A 15,687-nucleotide genomic window follows, 5' to 3' on the forward strand; every position below is an offset into this window, starting at 1 on the left:
TGGGCTCATCTTGGGCGGCTGCCCGAGGCGTCTCGGCTTTACAACTTTGCCGAGCAGCTACTTGGTCAGGGGCAAACACATTTGCAAAATTCTACAAATTTGATACCCTGGCTGAGGAGGACCTGGAGTTCTCTCATTCGGTGCTACAGAGTCATCCGCACTCTCCCGCCCGTTTGGGAGCTTTGGTATAATCCCCATGGTCCTTACGGAGTTCCCAGCATCCACTAGGACGTTAGAGAAAATAAGAATTTACTCACCGGTAATTCTATTTCTCGTAGTCCGTAGTGGATGCTGGGCGCCCATCCCAAGTGCGGATTGTCTGCAATACTTGTAAATAGTTACTGTTAACTAAAGGGTTATTGTTGAGCCATCTGTTGAGAGGCTCAGTTGTTTTCATACTGTCAAACTGGATATAGTATCACGAGTTGTACGGTGTGATTGGTGTGGCTGGTAAGAGTCTTACCCGGGATTCTAAATCCTTCCTTATTATGTCTGCTCGTCCGGGCACGGTGTCCTAACTGAGGCTTGGAGGAGGGTCATAGTGGGAGGAGCCAGTGCACACCAGGTAGTCCTAAATCTTTCTAGAGTGCCCAGCCTCCTTCGGAGCCCGCTATTCCCCATGGTCCTTACGGAGTTCCCAGCATCCACTACGGACTACGAGAAATAGAATTACCGGTGAGTAAATTCTTATTATATATATATATATTTTTTTTTTTTTATTTTTTTTTTTTTTTTTACATATGTTTTGTAAGTTTGTGAGCAGGGCCTGCCTATCTCTATGACTGTTTGTTATTGCCCAGTTTCTTGTTTCCTATTGTAAAGCACAACGGGATATGCTGCGCTATAAAAGAAACTGTTAATAAATAAAATAAATAAGTTTTGAAATATATAAATCATATCGTCGAAGATTGCTTCCCTAGTAAACTTTGTTTACTAAAAATTTTCTTGGTACAGTATTGAGGTATTAGCAATAATCTCTTATTGGATGCAGCAGTTCAAATTAGGTTAATTGTTGCCAATTAAGCTCAGCATTGTTTGTTTTTTTGGTGCGTGTGTTTGTCTGCATTAATCAACTGCTATTGAAGATCCTGCTTCTGGTTTACTTTATGTTTCAGGGTCACCCTAGCTACTATTGGCATCAGCTGGTTAGTCGTGGGAGCCAGTCTTGTTGGGCAACTGCCAAACAGCAGGTAAACAGATTCTCACAAGTTCTAACAACCTAATACATGTGCAATCAGTTTTCCTAAATTAAGATGTGAAACACAGTTACAAAATAGCTAATGAAACACAAAGTATATGCAATTTACTTTCTTCAAAATTATAGCATAGGCAAGTTCACGTGTGAAATATTTACATATATTTATCAGAAGACTATATACTTTGTGTCTTAAGTAGAACTTGATCCTTTTCTGTTGATCAGGTTCTTTAAGAAGTTGGCAACGGCTTTATAAGTGTTACACACTCTGCCATTTTAACATTATTTATGTATCTCATAACAGGGTGAAAAGCTGGCTCAGTGAAAAGGTGCATCTGGTGTGCTGTCGGATCTGTGGACGCGCACTCTCAAGTGCCATTGAGTACCACAATAAGTGAGTCAGTATAACAATTTCTTACACTAATTGGCAGATTCCTACTTTAATAACACAAGCCTCTTTAGAGAATTTGTTTTTGTTTCTGATTATTATCAAAGATAAATATGTAGTAACTAGTATTTTGGTCTCTTCATTAGCCGAGTTGCTAGCTCTTGTGGCTGGCATTGCAGTTTTTTTTTCCCCTCTCTGGAACCATTTTGCCCATATCTGCCCCGTCTTTTGCATATCTCTCTCCCATTTTTATTTTTTTCTCTCTTGTCTTCCCCCCACTCCTATGCTTCCAATTTATTTGCCCCTCTGCCTCCCGTCTCTCTCTTCCTCTTTGCTCCCGTCTCTCTCTCTATCTCCTCCCATCTCTCTTTCTACCTCTGTGTGAGAAAGCGTTTGGTACCAAAGCTGTATATGTTTTATGGATTTGTTTTTCTCCTCTTTACTGCTACTATTCTGCTTTGGATTATCCCAATTTTATTAAAGGTCTCTTTCACAAATAGGAATTGCAGAGTTGCATAAAAACATCAGCATGTGATGAAACGTGGTAACACAATTTATTGTTATCTTGTGATGGGGTTCAGAAAAGTTTCATGAAGGTATAGACACATATTGCTGCCCCCTTCCCCAAAAAACAAGCCCTAGGGCATTTCTGTATAATGCTTTCTGGGTAAACTTTACAGTGGTGTTATTGCCATAGCCTCCATCCCTTTAAATGATTATTATTATTATTATTATTAGCCACTCATACACAGCTAGCTTAGGATCAAAGAACATAGCATTCAATGTGAACGTTATGTGCTGCTTTCTCGTTTGGGCAGGAAATCCTTTGATATTACTGCCCCAATGCCGCAGTGATGTCCGCAAGTCAGTTGCACTTACAAGGCAGTGCAGAAGTGATCTTTGTTATGAGAAGGGGAAAGAAAACTACTGCACTAGTTAATGGTCAGATTGTATACCACGTATCGCAATTAAGTTAGAATAATATAACATCTGGAGGTGCCGCCAAGGACAATATGGTGACCCATATGCAATTAGAAAAAAAGGTGAAAGGATCATCAATTATTGGCGCACAAGCAGAAGTAATTAGACATAATAAAATATAACTTAATGTTAAATATTAAAATACCTCATACAGTGAAATATTAAAATCATAAAAAATTAGAAAATGTGAAAAAAGTAAGAAATGTGTAAATAAAAGATCCAATAATAACTCTCAATTCCAGTCATTGTGTTTTAAGTTCGGAATATATAATCATGTACACTATATTGACAAAAGTGATTAGACACGGACAGCGAATAGATCAATGAGATTTTATTGATGTCAGTACTTTGTAGGTCCACCAGATAGGTGACTAATGGTTTTAAGTGGTTCTCCCAAATATAATACAGCTTATATAGATTATTATTATTAGTGGCCACCAATTTCTGTTATTGGCCATACAGAACTATACTATTAGTATTTCAGATGTGTCAGTATATGCATATGTCCACTGCGGGACTTTGAAGCATATAAGCTAGATGAGAGACTTTATGGTAAATTGTCCTATCACCTATTCTTCCCCACTCTTCAGTAAGTGTCTGCAGCCCGCAATGTCCCTGCATCTCCAGCCATGCAGACAATCAGAAAATTAGTGCATATATTTGGACATCCTGAATTGTGGGTTTGACTTAGGCGATGCATGTCAGATATCACCGTGTGGGTAACTCAACTGTGGAAATTGTATAGTTTCAAGATTCCGGCTATGGGAATCCCAGCAGCTATAACACCGGTGCCGGAATCCCGACACCTGTCAGGATCCTGACGCCGAAACCCCAAAGGTAAGTATAGCCGGCTGCGAAAAGGAGGGTGGGGTTTAGGTTTAGGCACTAAGGGGGGAGGGGGAGGCTGTGTAAGGGGGTGGTTAGGTTTAAGCACTAAAGCAGAGGTTAGGGTTAGGCACTAAAGGGGGATGTTAGGGTTAGGCTGCAGTAAGGGAGGGTTAGGGTTACGGGAGTAGGGTGGGGGGAGTTTAAATACTTACCTCACCTCTGTCGGGACCTTGACCATCGGGATGCCGGCGTCAGTATTGTGACCGCCAGCATCCCTTTTGCCAGGATCGCATACCAATCCCATGGAAAAACCTGAAGTTACCTTATACTGCTATTGGTAGAGTGGATCGCACCGTATACCCAAAGAGAGATTAATCAACAATTATGATCGGTCCCAAGTTGGGACCTAATCTCCAGGAGAGTATTATTATTGCTACTAAATTGTTGCTTTTTGGTAGTATAAAACGGCAGTGTTTATAATGCAGTTGTAACTGTTGGTTCAAAACCCTCTCTCTAGTAAAAGTGTATAAATTGGTGAAATGTGTAACTTCATGTCAAAAGCTGTAGGGTCCTCTATCAACCCACACTTCCCACTCTGTGTTTGCTGTTGACAATATCACCGTACTACGGTACAGACAGACACATTGATAACTAAATTGTGGGTTGACGATATTAATTATGAGACAAAAATAAGTTTATCAAGACTTATTGTAAATTAATTTTAGATAGTTGCACTATTAATTGGGATTCTAGCCAGCAAAAGCACCACTCGCTTTATTAAAGCTTCTGTGTGACAGTGACCTTATCCCAAAGGACATCCCAAACTTGAATATCTATTCAGTAGATAAGTGTGACTACACCATATCAGGATAAATTGCAAATATATCCGCAAATCCACTTATTCGCATATGTAGCCGGGTGCTGGTTAATGTAGCAAAATGTTTGCACAGACAGTGATCTCTGTGGGTTATCCCTTATACCTAACTCCACTAATTCTAAGTGGCTAAAAATGTATGTTTAATTATCCCTCTATGTTAGTGGTCAGGGGTAAATTACCCCAAATGGGGTAAAAATAAAATTCTTGGGGGTAATGGACCGTCGCGCTGCAGAGACACAGCCCCGTCCAGCACCGGCCGGTTCGCCATGTGACGTGCTGATGTCCCACCGCGCTCCCTCCTGGCCACCCTGTGCTGTGTTCCTGGCAGCGGTGTGACGTGCTGACGTCACACCGCGCTCCCTCGTGCCCACCCGTCCAGTGCTGTCCTGTCCTCCAGCCCGCAACCCACACACAGAACTTGAAGTGTCTTGTGGCTGACCGCTGACGGAGTTCCACAGGATCAGACAGTGGCCCACAGAACAGTGGGAAATTCCCGCTGACATTACGTAGGTGAGGCTATGACATTCTGTCTCCTAAAAATCGTGCAATCCCCCGCCCCCCCTTCCCCCCATATCCATCGTTCACTCTGGTGTTTTGGGGGAGAGAGTGTTAATTAACCCATTCATTGCCAAAAAATAATTGGCGATAATAATTATATATATATATGTTTATATATGATTTCCTTACTAACAAATCAAGGGGGTGACGTCGGTGTATCTAAATGTATTTTGGGGTAAAAGGTAAAAAAGTTCCCTGACCCCTGCTCTATGTGCACAACAACAGAGATCACGACCTATGTGGAAACATTTTTATGTGGCCAGCAATGATAAACTATATATACGATATTATATTTGAGGTAACCAGTTGGAACCATTGGTCACCTATGTTGTGGGACTAATATCTTCATTTACTGTGACATTTAAGGTTTAATGATAATCTCACTACACTCACAGTTGAAGCATTTTTATAGTGATCTCTGAGATTATATATTCCCTGCCAAATCCTAATACGCAATTACACATATTCTGAATTTTTACACATTGAATGGAATTGAGAGTTATTGTTACTCACAGCAAATATTGATACAAAGATATACTAATAGTGCGGCAGGTATTGATACAGTGTGAATATTATTTACACCTTTCTTATTTTTTTCACATTCTCTGATCTTTATGGTTTTCATTTATCACTGTATGAGATATTTTAATATTTATAAATTAACATTAATAGTTATATTTTATTGTGTGTTAATTTATTCTGCTTGACAATAATTGGCAATCCTTTTTCAGTTATTTTCTAATCAGAAGTGATTTTTGCCAGGCTTCTGTTGCCTCCTAGCACCATCTGTAGAGTGCCTGTTTAACCTTCTCTGCAGGGTTTGAGGGACCCAGTAGAGCTGTACAGGGTGGTTCGGGGCCTTCTGGACTTTCTTGGGGGATGCGCTCGTTTCTGAACCTTATTCCTCCAGCCAGAAAAAAAGGGGGTGGTATCCTGGAATGCAGTCAGTGAGTACTGTGAGAGGAGGGTGGGGACTGGACTTCCCTCCAGCTCTTGGCTTACACTAGATAGACCTTAAAGGTAATGTAGATTAATAGGTAATAGGAGCTTCTTTTTCTCCCCAGAATTAACATTCTGTACAAAACCACCACTGCTGCTGTTTGTCTAGTAAAGGCCACAGAACCATAGGATTTTGTATGGTAAATTAGTGGAGACAATTGCTTGCTTAGTTATCCAATAAAATGAAACTTCTCTGTAATGAAGTGAGGAATGATTTGTGATACAAGTTCTTTCAAGATCTTGTATGTGTTTGAAACAAAATGATGTTGTATTTTTTTTTTATGCAGTTTCAAATTATTATATATTCTTTGTGGTATTTTCTTGCCTTTTTTGTAATGAAATCCAGTGTATCTACTATCTAGAGCAGGCTTTTTCAACCAGGGTGCCGTGGCACACTAGTGTGCCGCGACCAGTTGCAATGTGTGCCGCGGAGCCAGAGCAGCTTCCTGCACCGTCAGAGTGAACTGTTGGCCCGGGATCTTCTTAGAGGATCAGTCGTGCTCCGGCCATGACCTATGCCTTGAAAACGATGTGATATCATAGGTCACAGCCGCCACATCTCACCACCCAGCCAGCCCACCTGCCTGCATACACATCTTCCAGTTCCCGCTTGCATACACCGCTTTCCTTGCCTACCCACATCCACACCTGCCCGACCGCCCGCTGCTCTGTATTCGCAGAACTCCACTATGAACAACCCCCATAGTGCACGGTCGTGTGAGATTCATCTGTGCTTATACTGTGGGCAATTATTCAAACACGGATAAAATCAAACTGAGGGTCATTCCCATTAAGGTTTTGCGACTGCCTTCTACTGTTTACAATTAGTGTATACTATTATTTATTTCAGAGGTAATAGATACCTCAGTTTTATATGATTGTTTATGCTGTGGTCTTATCATTTTTAATTGTTATATGTATTTTAGTTTTGTCTAATAAATTGTTTTATATACTTTTGTGTACATCATTGGCATTAAGCGCTGACCTGGTAATTTTCTGCATTTGTTTTGTTGTTGGAGGAGGCTGGCTACCTCCTCACCAGGTGGCAGCTAATCCCAGGGTGTAAACATACACAGTTCTGCTCAGCGCCATAAAAACCTTTTTTTCTTTTGCTTGTATGAACAACCCCCGCCACTGAGGGACAGGGAGGAAGACAGCTGATAATAATATTTGTTATTTTATTTCTCCTGTGGGGAACAATAGTATTTCAATAGGATTTATGTGGGGAGAATAAGAACAATGTGAAAAATTCATGTGGGGAGCAATAGGATTTATGTGGGGAACAATGTGATTGTTTTTTCTGTGTAGGCCAATGTATGTGTAGATTTTTTTTTTATTTTTTTTACTGTGAGGGACAATGTGTGTGTTTTTTTTTTCTGTGGGGAACTGATGGTGTGCCCTGGCAATTTTAAAATATTGTTCAGTGTGCCGCGAGTAAAAAAAGGTTGAAAATCACTGATCTAGAGCATGCCTGGCCAACCTGTGGCACTCCAGCTGTTAAACTACACATGTCAGCATGCCCTTCCACAGTTTTGGCATTCCATAATAGCAAAACTGTGGCAAGACCTACTGGGGGGATGCGGTTATGTGTCCGCTGGTCACAATACCAATGCTGGGATCCCGGAATCTGAAAATCCCACCAGTCGGCATACCAACCAACAGGGACTATTCCCACTCGTGGGTGTCCACGACACCCACAGAATGGGAACAGAACCTGTGGCGAGTGCAGCAAGCCACCAAGCCCGCTGCCTGCCGAGCGCAGCAAGCCACCAAGCCCACTGCCTGGCAAGCGCAGCGAGCCCACAAGGCGCTTCGTTGCGCTCGCCTACCTACCGGCCATGTTACAGTCGGGATCTCCTGACCGCCGGTCGTACATACCCAACACCTACTGGGATGTGTAGTTTCACAGCAGCTGGAAAATCACTGGTTGACCAGGCTCGATCTTGAGTATATTTACTAAGCAATGAGTTTTCAAAACCCACAGTTTCTGCAGATTTTGCCTCCCAGATTTAAAAGGGCAATAATATTAAATACAAAACCAGCCTGATTTTATATTTACTGTTTTTAAATATGGCAGGCAAAATCTGCACAAAGTGTGGGTTTTGAAAATCCATTGCTTAGTAAATCTACCCCTATTCTTTGCACACTCACCTATCCAGTTTTGTACTTTTGAAGATTTACAGCAGTTTTACCAGGTGCAGCCACAAGATTTACATGGCTTTCACAACCAGCTAAAGAACACCTATTAATTGTATACTATGACTCTTGCCCTAGAGTACAAACTACAGTTCAGAGCACAGGCACATTGGAGACTATTAAGGTAATTATGCTAGTCAGAAGATAAACCAACTGGATTTGCTGTTGAGTTTATAGTTTTGATGGAGGTTCTTTGCTGGTAAAGAGCTCTGGTGAAAGCAAAATATAAAACAATTATGTGATTTTTCTGAATTACAATTAAGAATTTTGTAGAATACAAAATCAGTTTTATATTCTGGGTTGATTAAGTGTTGTCTTTTTGTATTGTCAAGATTTCTTTGTAATTAAATTATTGTGTTTGTAAGGTATCTGGACTCTGGGTCGACAGCTATTGGTCGACAGTGACTAGGACGACACTAGAAATAAGTCGACATGAACAAGGTCGACATGCAAAAAGGTCGACATGAGGTTTTAACATTTTCTTTCTTTTTTTGAACTTTTTTTAATACTTTACGATCCACGTGGACTACGATTAGGAATGGTAACCTGTGCCTTGCGCAGCAGTAGCGGAGCGAGGCACCTTGCCCGAAAGCAAGCCATTCGAGAGGACACGGTGCACTAATTGGGGTTCCTGGTCACTTTACGAAGAAAATTACACCCAAAAAAAGAAAAACGCATGTCGACATTTTTTCACGTCGACCTAATGACTGTGTCGATCTATTTCTGGTGTCAACCTAGCCACTGTCAACCAATAGGTGTCAACCTAATGGGTGTCGACATAGACACTGTCGACCCTGAGTCCCATACCCGTTTTTAAAATATTAATTGTTAAATCTGTTTCACAGAGAAAACCGTCCCAAGAAAGGAGGCATTTGTGTTGCCAACCACACATCTCCAATTGATATAATTATTTTAGCTAATGATGGTTGCTATGCTATGGTAAGTTCAGCCTGCAGTATCTAATTTGATATCCTTATTGTTAATTGCAGCTGTGTTTCTGTGGTTATTGTTCAAAATGATTATACTGCTGTGCACTGATGAGCCAAAACATTACGAGCACCTGCCTAGTATTTGTTGCTCCTCCATGTAGCACCAAAAGAGCTCTAATCCACCAAGGCATGAACTCTACATGACCTCTGAAGGTGTCCTTTGGTATCTGGTACCAGGACATTACCAGCATATTCTTTAACTCCCGTGACCTATGTGGTACAGTCTCTGTGGACCAGACTTGTTGTTATAACACATACCATAACACATAGAGATGTTCGATTGGATTGAGATTTGGTGACTTTGGCTATCACGGCAACAACTTGAACTCTTCGTCATGTTCCTCAAACCATTTTTGAACAATCCATACAGTGTGTCAGGGTGCATTATCCTGCTGAAAGAGCTAATTTCCTTACCACTGAAATGAAAGCTTGCACCTAAACAGTGATTAGATAGGTGGAACGATTGAAACTAACTTCCAGATGAATGGCCTAACTCAGGATTTTGCAATAGAACTTTGGCCAAAGCTGCATATTCCCTCCATCGACTTGTTTTCTTTCCACAAAGTATCCTGGTGCCACCTCTGCCCTAGCACAAGTACCCAGATGTCCACATGATGCAACAGAAAATGGGATTCATCAGACCAGGCAACCTTCTTCCATTGATTCAATGTCCAGTTCCAAAGCTTCAATGCCCATTGTAGGTACTTTTACATATGCACTCTGACTGGTCTATGGTGGTTCAACACCATACACATATTTCGATGCACTATGGCCCTCATTCCGAGTTGTTCGCTCAGTAATTTTCTTCGCATCGCAGCGATTTTCCGCTAATTGCGCATGCGCAATGTTCGCACTGCGACTGCGCCAAGTAAATTTGATAAGAAGTTTGGTATTTTACTCACGGCATTACGAGGTTTTCTCTTCGTTCTGGTGATCGTAATGTGATTAACAGGAAGTGGGTGTTTCTGGGCGGAAACTGGCCGTTTTATGGGAGTGTGTGAAAAAACGCTGCCGTTTCTGGGAAAAACGCGGGAGTGGCTGGAGAAACGGGGGAGTGCCTGGGCGAACGCTGGGTGTGTTTGTGACGTCAAACCAGGAACGAAACTGACTGAACTGATCGCAGTGGCAGAGTAAGTGTCGAGCTACTCAGAAACTGCTTAGAAATTTCTAATCGCAATTTTGAGAATCTTTTGTTCGCAATTTTGCTAAGCTAAGATTCACTCCCAGTAGGCGGCGGCTTAGCGTGTGCAATGCTGCTAAAAGCAGCTTGCGAGCGAACAACTCGGAATTAGGGCCTATATGTCAAGATACATCACATCTGTTATCATAAAAAATGTGTGCTACAGTAGTCCTTCTGTTGCTTTGTACGAGATGGCATAGCTTTTTTTGTCCTCTTACTTTGATGAATCTTGCCTGCTCAACACCCTGGGTGGTTTTTTTTTTCCCCTCCCTCTCTGTCCACTGTCTTTAGGTACTCACTGACCTTGTGTGCTGCACAGGCCATAATAATTTGGCCCCTTATCAAAATCACTCGCGTCTTAACACCTAATCATATATTCTGCATTCAACATGTCGACTGTGCGTACCTAATGTCAGCTTATAGTCTAATACAGTGGTTCTCAAACTACTGTGTGCCTAGGCATCCTGGGGTGCCTCGAGGAACTTGCAGGGATACACTGGGTTGATGGTCCAGGGCCAATTAAAATTATTTATGATCAATTTAATAGATAAAACCAGTGCTTGTGGCTTTCAATCATACAATATGTGGACAAACAGAAGTGAATCCCACCCCTCACCACATAACGGAACCTAAATAAATAATCAGTAAAAAAACTTATAACCTAGGGGTGCAGTGAAAAAATCCTGAAACTCTACGGCACCATGACTCAAAAAAGTTTGGGAGCCACTGGCTGATATATACCTGGCCTTTCTATGCGCCATTGTTGCGAGATAATCCGTGTCATTCACTTTATATGGGAGTGGTAATGTTTTGGTTTATGGGTGTAGTTTCTATAGTGGATGTTACTTGAAAGTTCTTGAATTGAAGGATCCTACTCAGTTTTATTTTTAATTAGATGCTTGATATGCAGGGCAGGCGCTGAAATATTTGGCGTCTCCCTTCAGTCTACAAATTAATACTATATTAGTTTATTAACTAATATTTGTTCACCTCTACAACCTTGGGATACTGTTCATGTCCATATACCTAAACTCCCACCACTGAGACAGATTTGTCTTCTCTAGGGCATAGCGAATTGTATCTGAAAGTAAACACCACTGGTAACCATGTCGCCGAAATCCCTTTTTTGCAGCTGTTTGGGGGCGGGATGGAGAGTGTTGCAGAAAACTGGGACATATTGAGGCCAATGGCTGCATCCTTGGGCGCAGTTTTACTGGCCTCGGCTGTGTAGTTTTGCCAGGCGCTTTTAGTAACCTGAGGGTTACTCAGATGTCGAAGCTGCGACCGGTGGTTATGATATTGATCCGATGCTGCGGATCAGAGAAGCCGGCAGTGGCCATCTTCTTACACAAGTGGCCTTCTGTGGCTTTTTAATATTTTTGCACAGCTGCTGTTGTAAAGACACCGCGGCGATGCCATTAGTGTCCAGTGTCCTGAATTAGCCCCTTTATAACAATTCCTTTGCAAAAAACTACTAATCCTAATTACCAATGAAATGATAAGTAAATTTGAATGTGGTTACAATACGAATAATATGAAAAATTCAGGGAAAAGTAACAAAATTCGGTGGATGTTAGTGGAGCGTATAAGTAGCGGCAAGTGTCATCATATGGTGCCAAACGCTAGGTGAATGAGGAAACATCTGTATACATAATCATTACTACGTGAGGTAAAAAAAAATCTTACGGCTCTACAGAATGTGGACAACTGGATTAAATAAAACCGTACAGACCCATATACTTGTTTAGGCCCTTGGGAGCTAGTGAGTCCAAGCGATGTGTGCAATTTAGATCTGTTGCCTCCTCTTTTAAAGTATAAGTACATGATTGATGATCTTATTTTGGAGTGTATCCAACTCATGTGCCTCCTGGACATTATATCTTGCCACTGGCTGCTCTCTGGTTCGGCGTGCAGTGGTACACGTTAATGCACGCACATACAACTAAATACATACTGTTACAAGGATCACGTACACCTGGTAAAATTCAAAAAGCAGGCTTGTTCTTTCTTCAGCAGTTAGGTCACTCACATGGTTGTAACAGCAGGTTACAGGTTAAAAGCATAACATTCCATGTTCTGATAGCAATATTATAGACTCCAATGGCTCCTAAAGTAAACCCGGATCCTCAGCCTATCACCTGGCCAGCTTGTCAAGCATCAGGAGCATTATTCCTGTGTACAGACAGCATTCTTAAAGGCAGCTAGCAGTTGCTGCTAATCAACTCAGCTGCAGTTCATTCCTGACCTCAACGAAAACCTACACAGGATCCATGTTCAACTGCTGTTACATACTTAAACAGGGAATTCCTGCTGTCCCTGCCACAATTCATATAATCTCTCTACAGACTACTTTATTTAGATGCTTGCCATATTTTATTTAATTAAGCTTCTTTCTCTGACGTCGTAGTGGATGCTGGGAACTCCGTAAGGACCATGGGGAATAGACGGGCTCCGCAGGAGACTGGGCACTCTAAAGAAAAGATTAGGTACTATCTGGTGTGCACTGGCTCCTCCCTCTATGCCCCTCCTCCAGACCTCAGTTAGAATCTGTGCCCGGCTAGAGCTGGGTGCTCCTAGTGGGCTCTCCTGAGCTTACTAGTAAAGAAAGTATTTATTAGGTTTTTTATTTTCAGTGAGCTTCTGCTGGCAACAGACTCACTGCTACGTGGGACTAAGGGGAGAGAAGCAAACCTACCTGCTTGCAGCTAGCTTGTGCTTCTTAGGCTACTGGACACCATTAGCTCCAGAGGGTTCGAACACAGGCATCTGTCCTCGATCGTCCGTTCCCGGAGCCGCGCCGCCGTCCCCCTTGCAGAGCCAGAAGAACAGAAGCTAGAAGACGACGAAATCGGCGGCTGAAGACTCCTGTCTTCATTAAGGTAGCGCACAGCACCGCAGCTGTGCGCCATTACTCCCAGCACACTTACACACTCCGGTCACTGTAGGGTGCAGGGCGCTGGGGGGGGGGGCGCCCTGGGCTGCAATTGAAGTACCTTTGGCATAAAAATACATATATACAGTCTAGCACTGTATATATGTAAAAACCCCCGCCATTATTTTACACTGAAAGCGGGACAGAAGCCCGCCACTGAGGGGGCGGGGCCTTCTTCCTCAGCACACCAGAGCCATTTTTTCTTCACAGCTCCGCTGGAAGCAGCTCCCCAGGCTCTCCCCTGCAGTATCCAGGTACAAGATGGGTTAAAAAGAGAGGGGGGGGGGGCACATAAATTTAGGCGCAAATAATACAAAAAAAAAAAAGCAGCTATTGGGTATGTCACTTATTAGCAGTGAAAATCCCTGTGTTATATAGCGCTGTGGTGTGTGCTGGCATACTCTCTCTCTGTCTCCCCAAAGGATTTTGTGGGGTCCTGTCCTCCGTCTGAGCATTCCCTGTGTGTGTGCGGTGTGTCGGTACGGCTGTGTCGACAAGGGCAGATAAGTTTGGTATCGCCCCCATCGGGGCCGACACCTGATTGGATGGATATGTGGAAGGTCTTAAATGACAATGTAAACTCCTTACATAAAAGGTTTGATGACGCTGCAGCCTTGGGACAGCCGGGGTCTCAGCCTGCGCCTGCCCAGGCGACTCAGAAACCGTCAGGGGCTCATAAACGCCCTCTATCTCAGATGGTTGACACAGATGTCGACACGGAGTCCGACTCCAGTGTCGACGATGATGAGGCACATTTACAGTCTAAAATGACCAAGGCCATCCGATACATGATTATTGCAATGAAAGATGTATTACACATTTCTGAGAGTAACCCGGTTAATACCAAGAGGGTTTATATGTTTGGGGAGAAAGAGCAGCCAGTGACTTTTCCCCCATCTGATGAATTAAATGAATTGTGTGAAGAAGCGTGGAGTTCCCCTGATAAGAAATTGGTGATTTCTAAGAGGTTACTGATGGCGTACCCTTTCCCGCCAACGGACAGGTTACGTTGGGAAACATCCCCTAGGGTGGACAAGGCGCTGACACGCTTATCTAAAAAGGTGGCCCTGCCGTCTCAGGATACGGCCGCCCTAAAGGAGCCTGCGGATAGAAAGCAGGAAGCTATCCTGAAGTCAGTGTATACACACTCTGGTACTCTACTGAGACCTGCTATTGCTTCAGCCTGGATGTGTAGTGCTGTAGCAGCGTGGACAGATACTCTGTTAGACGACATAGATTCCCTCGACAGAGATACTGTTTTGCTAACCCTGGGCCATATCAAAGACGTCGTCTTATATATGCGAGATGCTCAGAGGGACATTTGCCTGCTGGGCTCTAGAATTAATGCTATGTCCATTTCTGCCAGGAGGGTCTTATGGACTCGGCAATGGACAGGAGATGCTGATTCTAAAATACACATGGAGGTTTTGCCTTATAAGGGTGAGGAATTGTTTGGGGACGGTCTGTCGGACCTCGTGTCTACAGCGACAGCTGGAAAGTCCACTTTCTTGCCTCAGGTTTCCTCACAGCCTAAGAAAGCACCTTATTATCAAATGCAGTCCTTTCGTTCCCAAAAAGGCAAGAGGGTCAGGGGTGCATCCTTTCTTGCCAGAGGCAGGGGTAGAGGTAAGAAGCTGCACCATGCAGCCAGTTCCCAGGAACAAAAGTCCTCCCCTGCTTCCACTAAGTCCACCGCATGACGTTGGGGCTCCACAGGCGGAGCCAGGTGCGGTGGGGGCGCGTCTCCGAAACTTCAGCAGCCAGTGGGTTCGCTCACAGGTGGATCTCTGGGCTATACAAATTGTATCTCAGGGATACAAGCTGGAGTTCGAAGAGACTCCCCCCCGCCGTTACCTCAAATCAGCCTTGCCAGCTTCCCCCATGGAAAGGGAGGTAGTGCTGGCGGCAATTCACAAGCTGTACCTCCAGCAAGTGATTGTCAGGGTCCCCTCTCCTTCAACAGGGAAGGGGTTACTATTCCACAATGTTTGTGGTACCGAAACCGGACGGTTCGGTGAGACCCATTCTGAAAAAGTCCTTGAACACTTATATAAAGAAATTCAAGTTCAAAATGGAATCGCTCAGAGCGGTTATTGCAAGCCTGGAAGAGGGGGATTTTATGGTGTCGCTGGACATCAAAGATGCTTACTTGCATGTCCCCATTTATCCACCTCACCAGGAGTACCTCAGATTTGTGGTACAGGACTGTCATTACCAGTTCCAGACGTTGCCGTTTGGCCTGTCCACGGCACCGAGAATATTTACCAAGGTAGTGGCCGAAATGATGATACTCCTTCGGCAGAAGGGAGTTATAATTATCCCGTACTTGGACGATCTCCTCATAAAGGCGAGGTCCAGGGAGCAGTTGTTGATCAGCGTAGCACTCTCTCAGGAAGTGTTGCAACAGCACGGCTGGATTCTGAATGTTCCAAAGTCGCAGCTGATTTCTACGACGCGTCTGCTTTTCCTGGGCATGATTCTGGACACAGAACAGAAGAAGGTGTTTCTCCCGGTGGAGAAGGCCCAGGAATTAGCATCTCTGGTCAGGGACCTCCTGAAACCAA

General features: G+C 43.4%; 1 protein-coding gene across 1 annotated transcript in view; it reads left to right on the forward strand.

The window, feature by feature from the left end:
* GPAT3 (glycerol-3-phosphate acyltransferase 3) overlaps positions 1 to 15,687 on the forward strand; it is a 183,711-nt gene that overhangs the window by 143,440 nt on the left and 24,584 nt on the right. Inside the window, exons 4-6 of the mRNA XM_063955910.1 lie at positions 1,116 to 1,190; positions 1,500 to 1,589; positions 8,868 to 8,961. Of these exons, the coding sequence (XP_063811980.1) occupies positions 1,116 to 1,190; positions 1,500 to 1,589; positions 8,868 to 8,961 (259 nt within the window). The remainder of the gene's footprint in view (positions 1 to 1,115; positions 1,191 to 1,499; positions 1,590 to 8,867; positions 8,962 to 15,687) is intronic.

Source organism: Pseudophryne corroboree, chromosome 1 (genome assembly GCF_028390025.1).
Source record: "Pseudophryne corroboree isolate aPseCor3 chromosome 1, aPseCor3.hap2, whole genome shotgun sequence".
Classification (NCBI taxonomy): Eukaryota; Metazoa; Chordata; class Amphibia; order Anura; family Myobatrachidae; genus Pseudophryne; species Pseudophryne corroboree.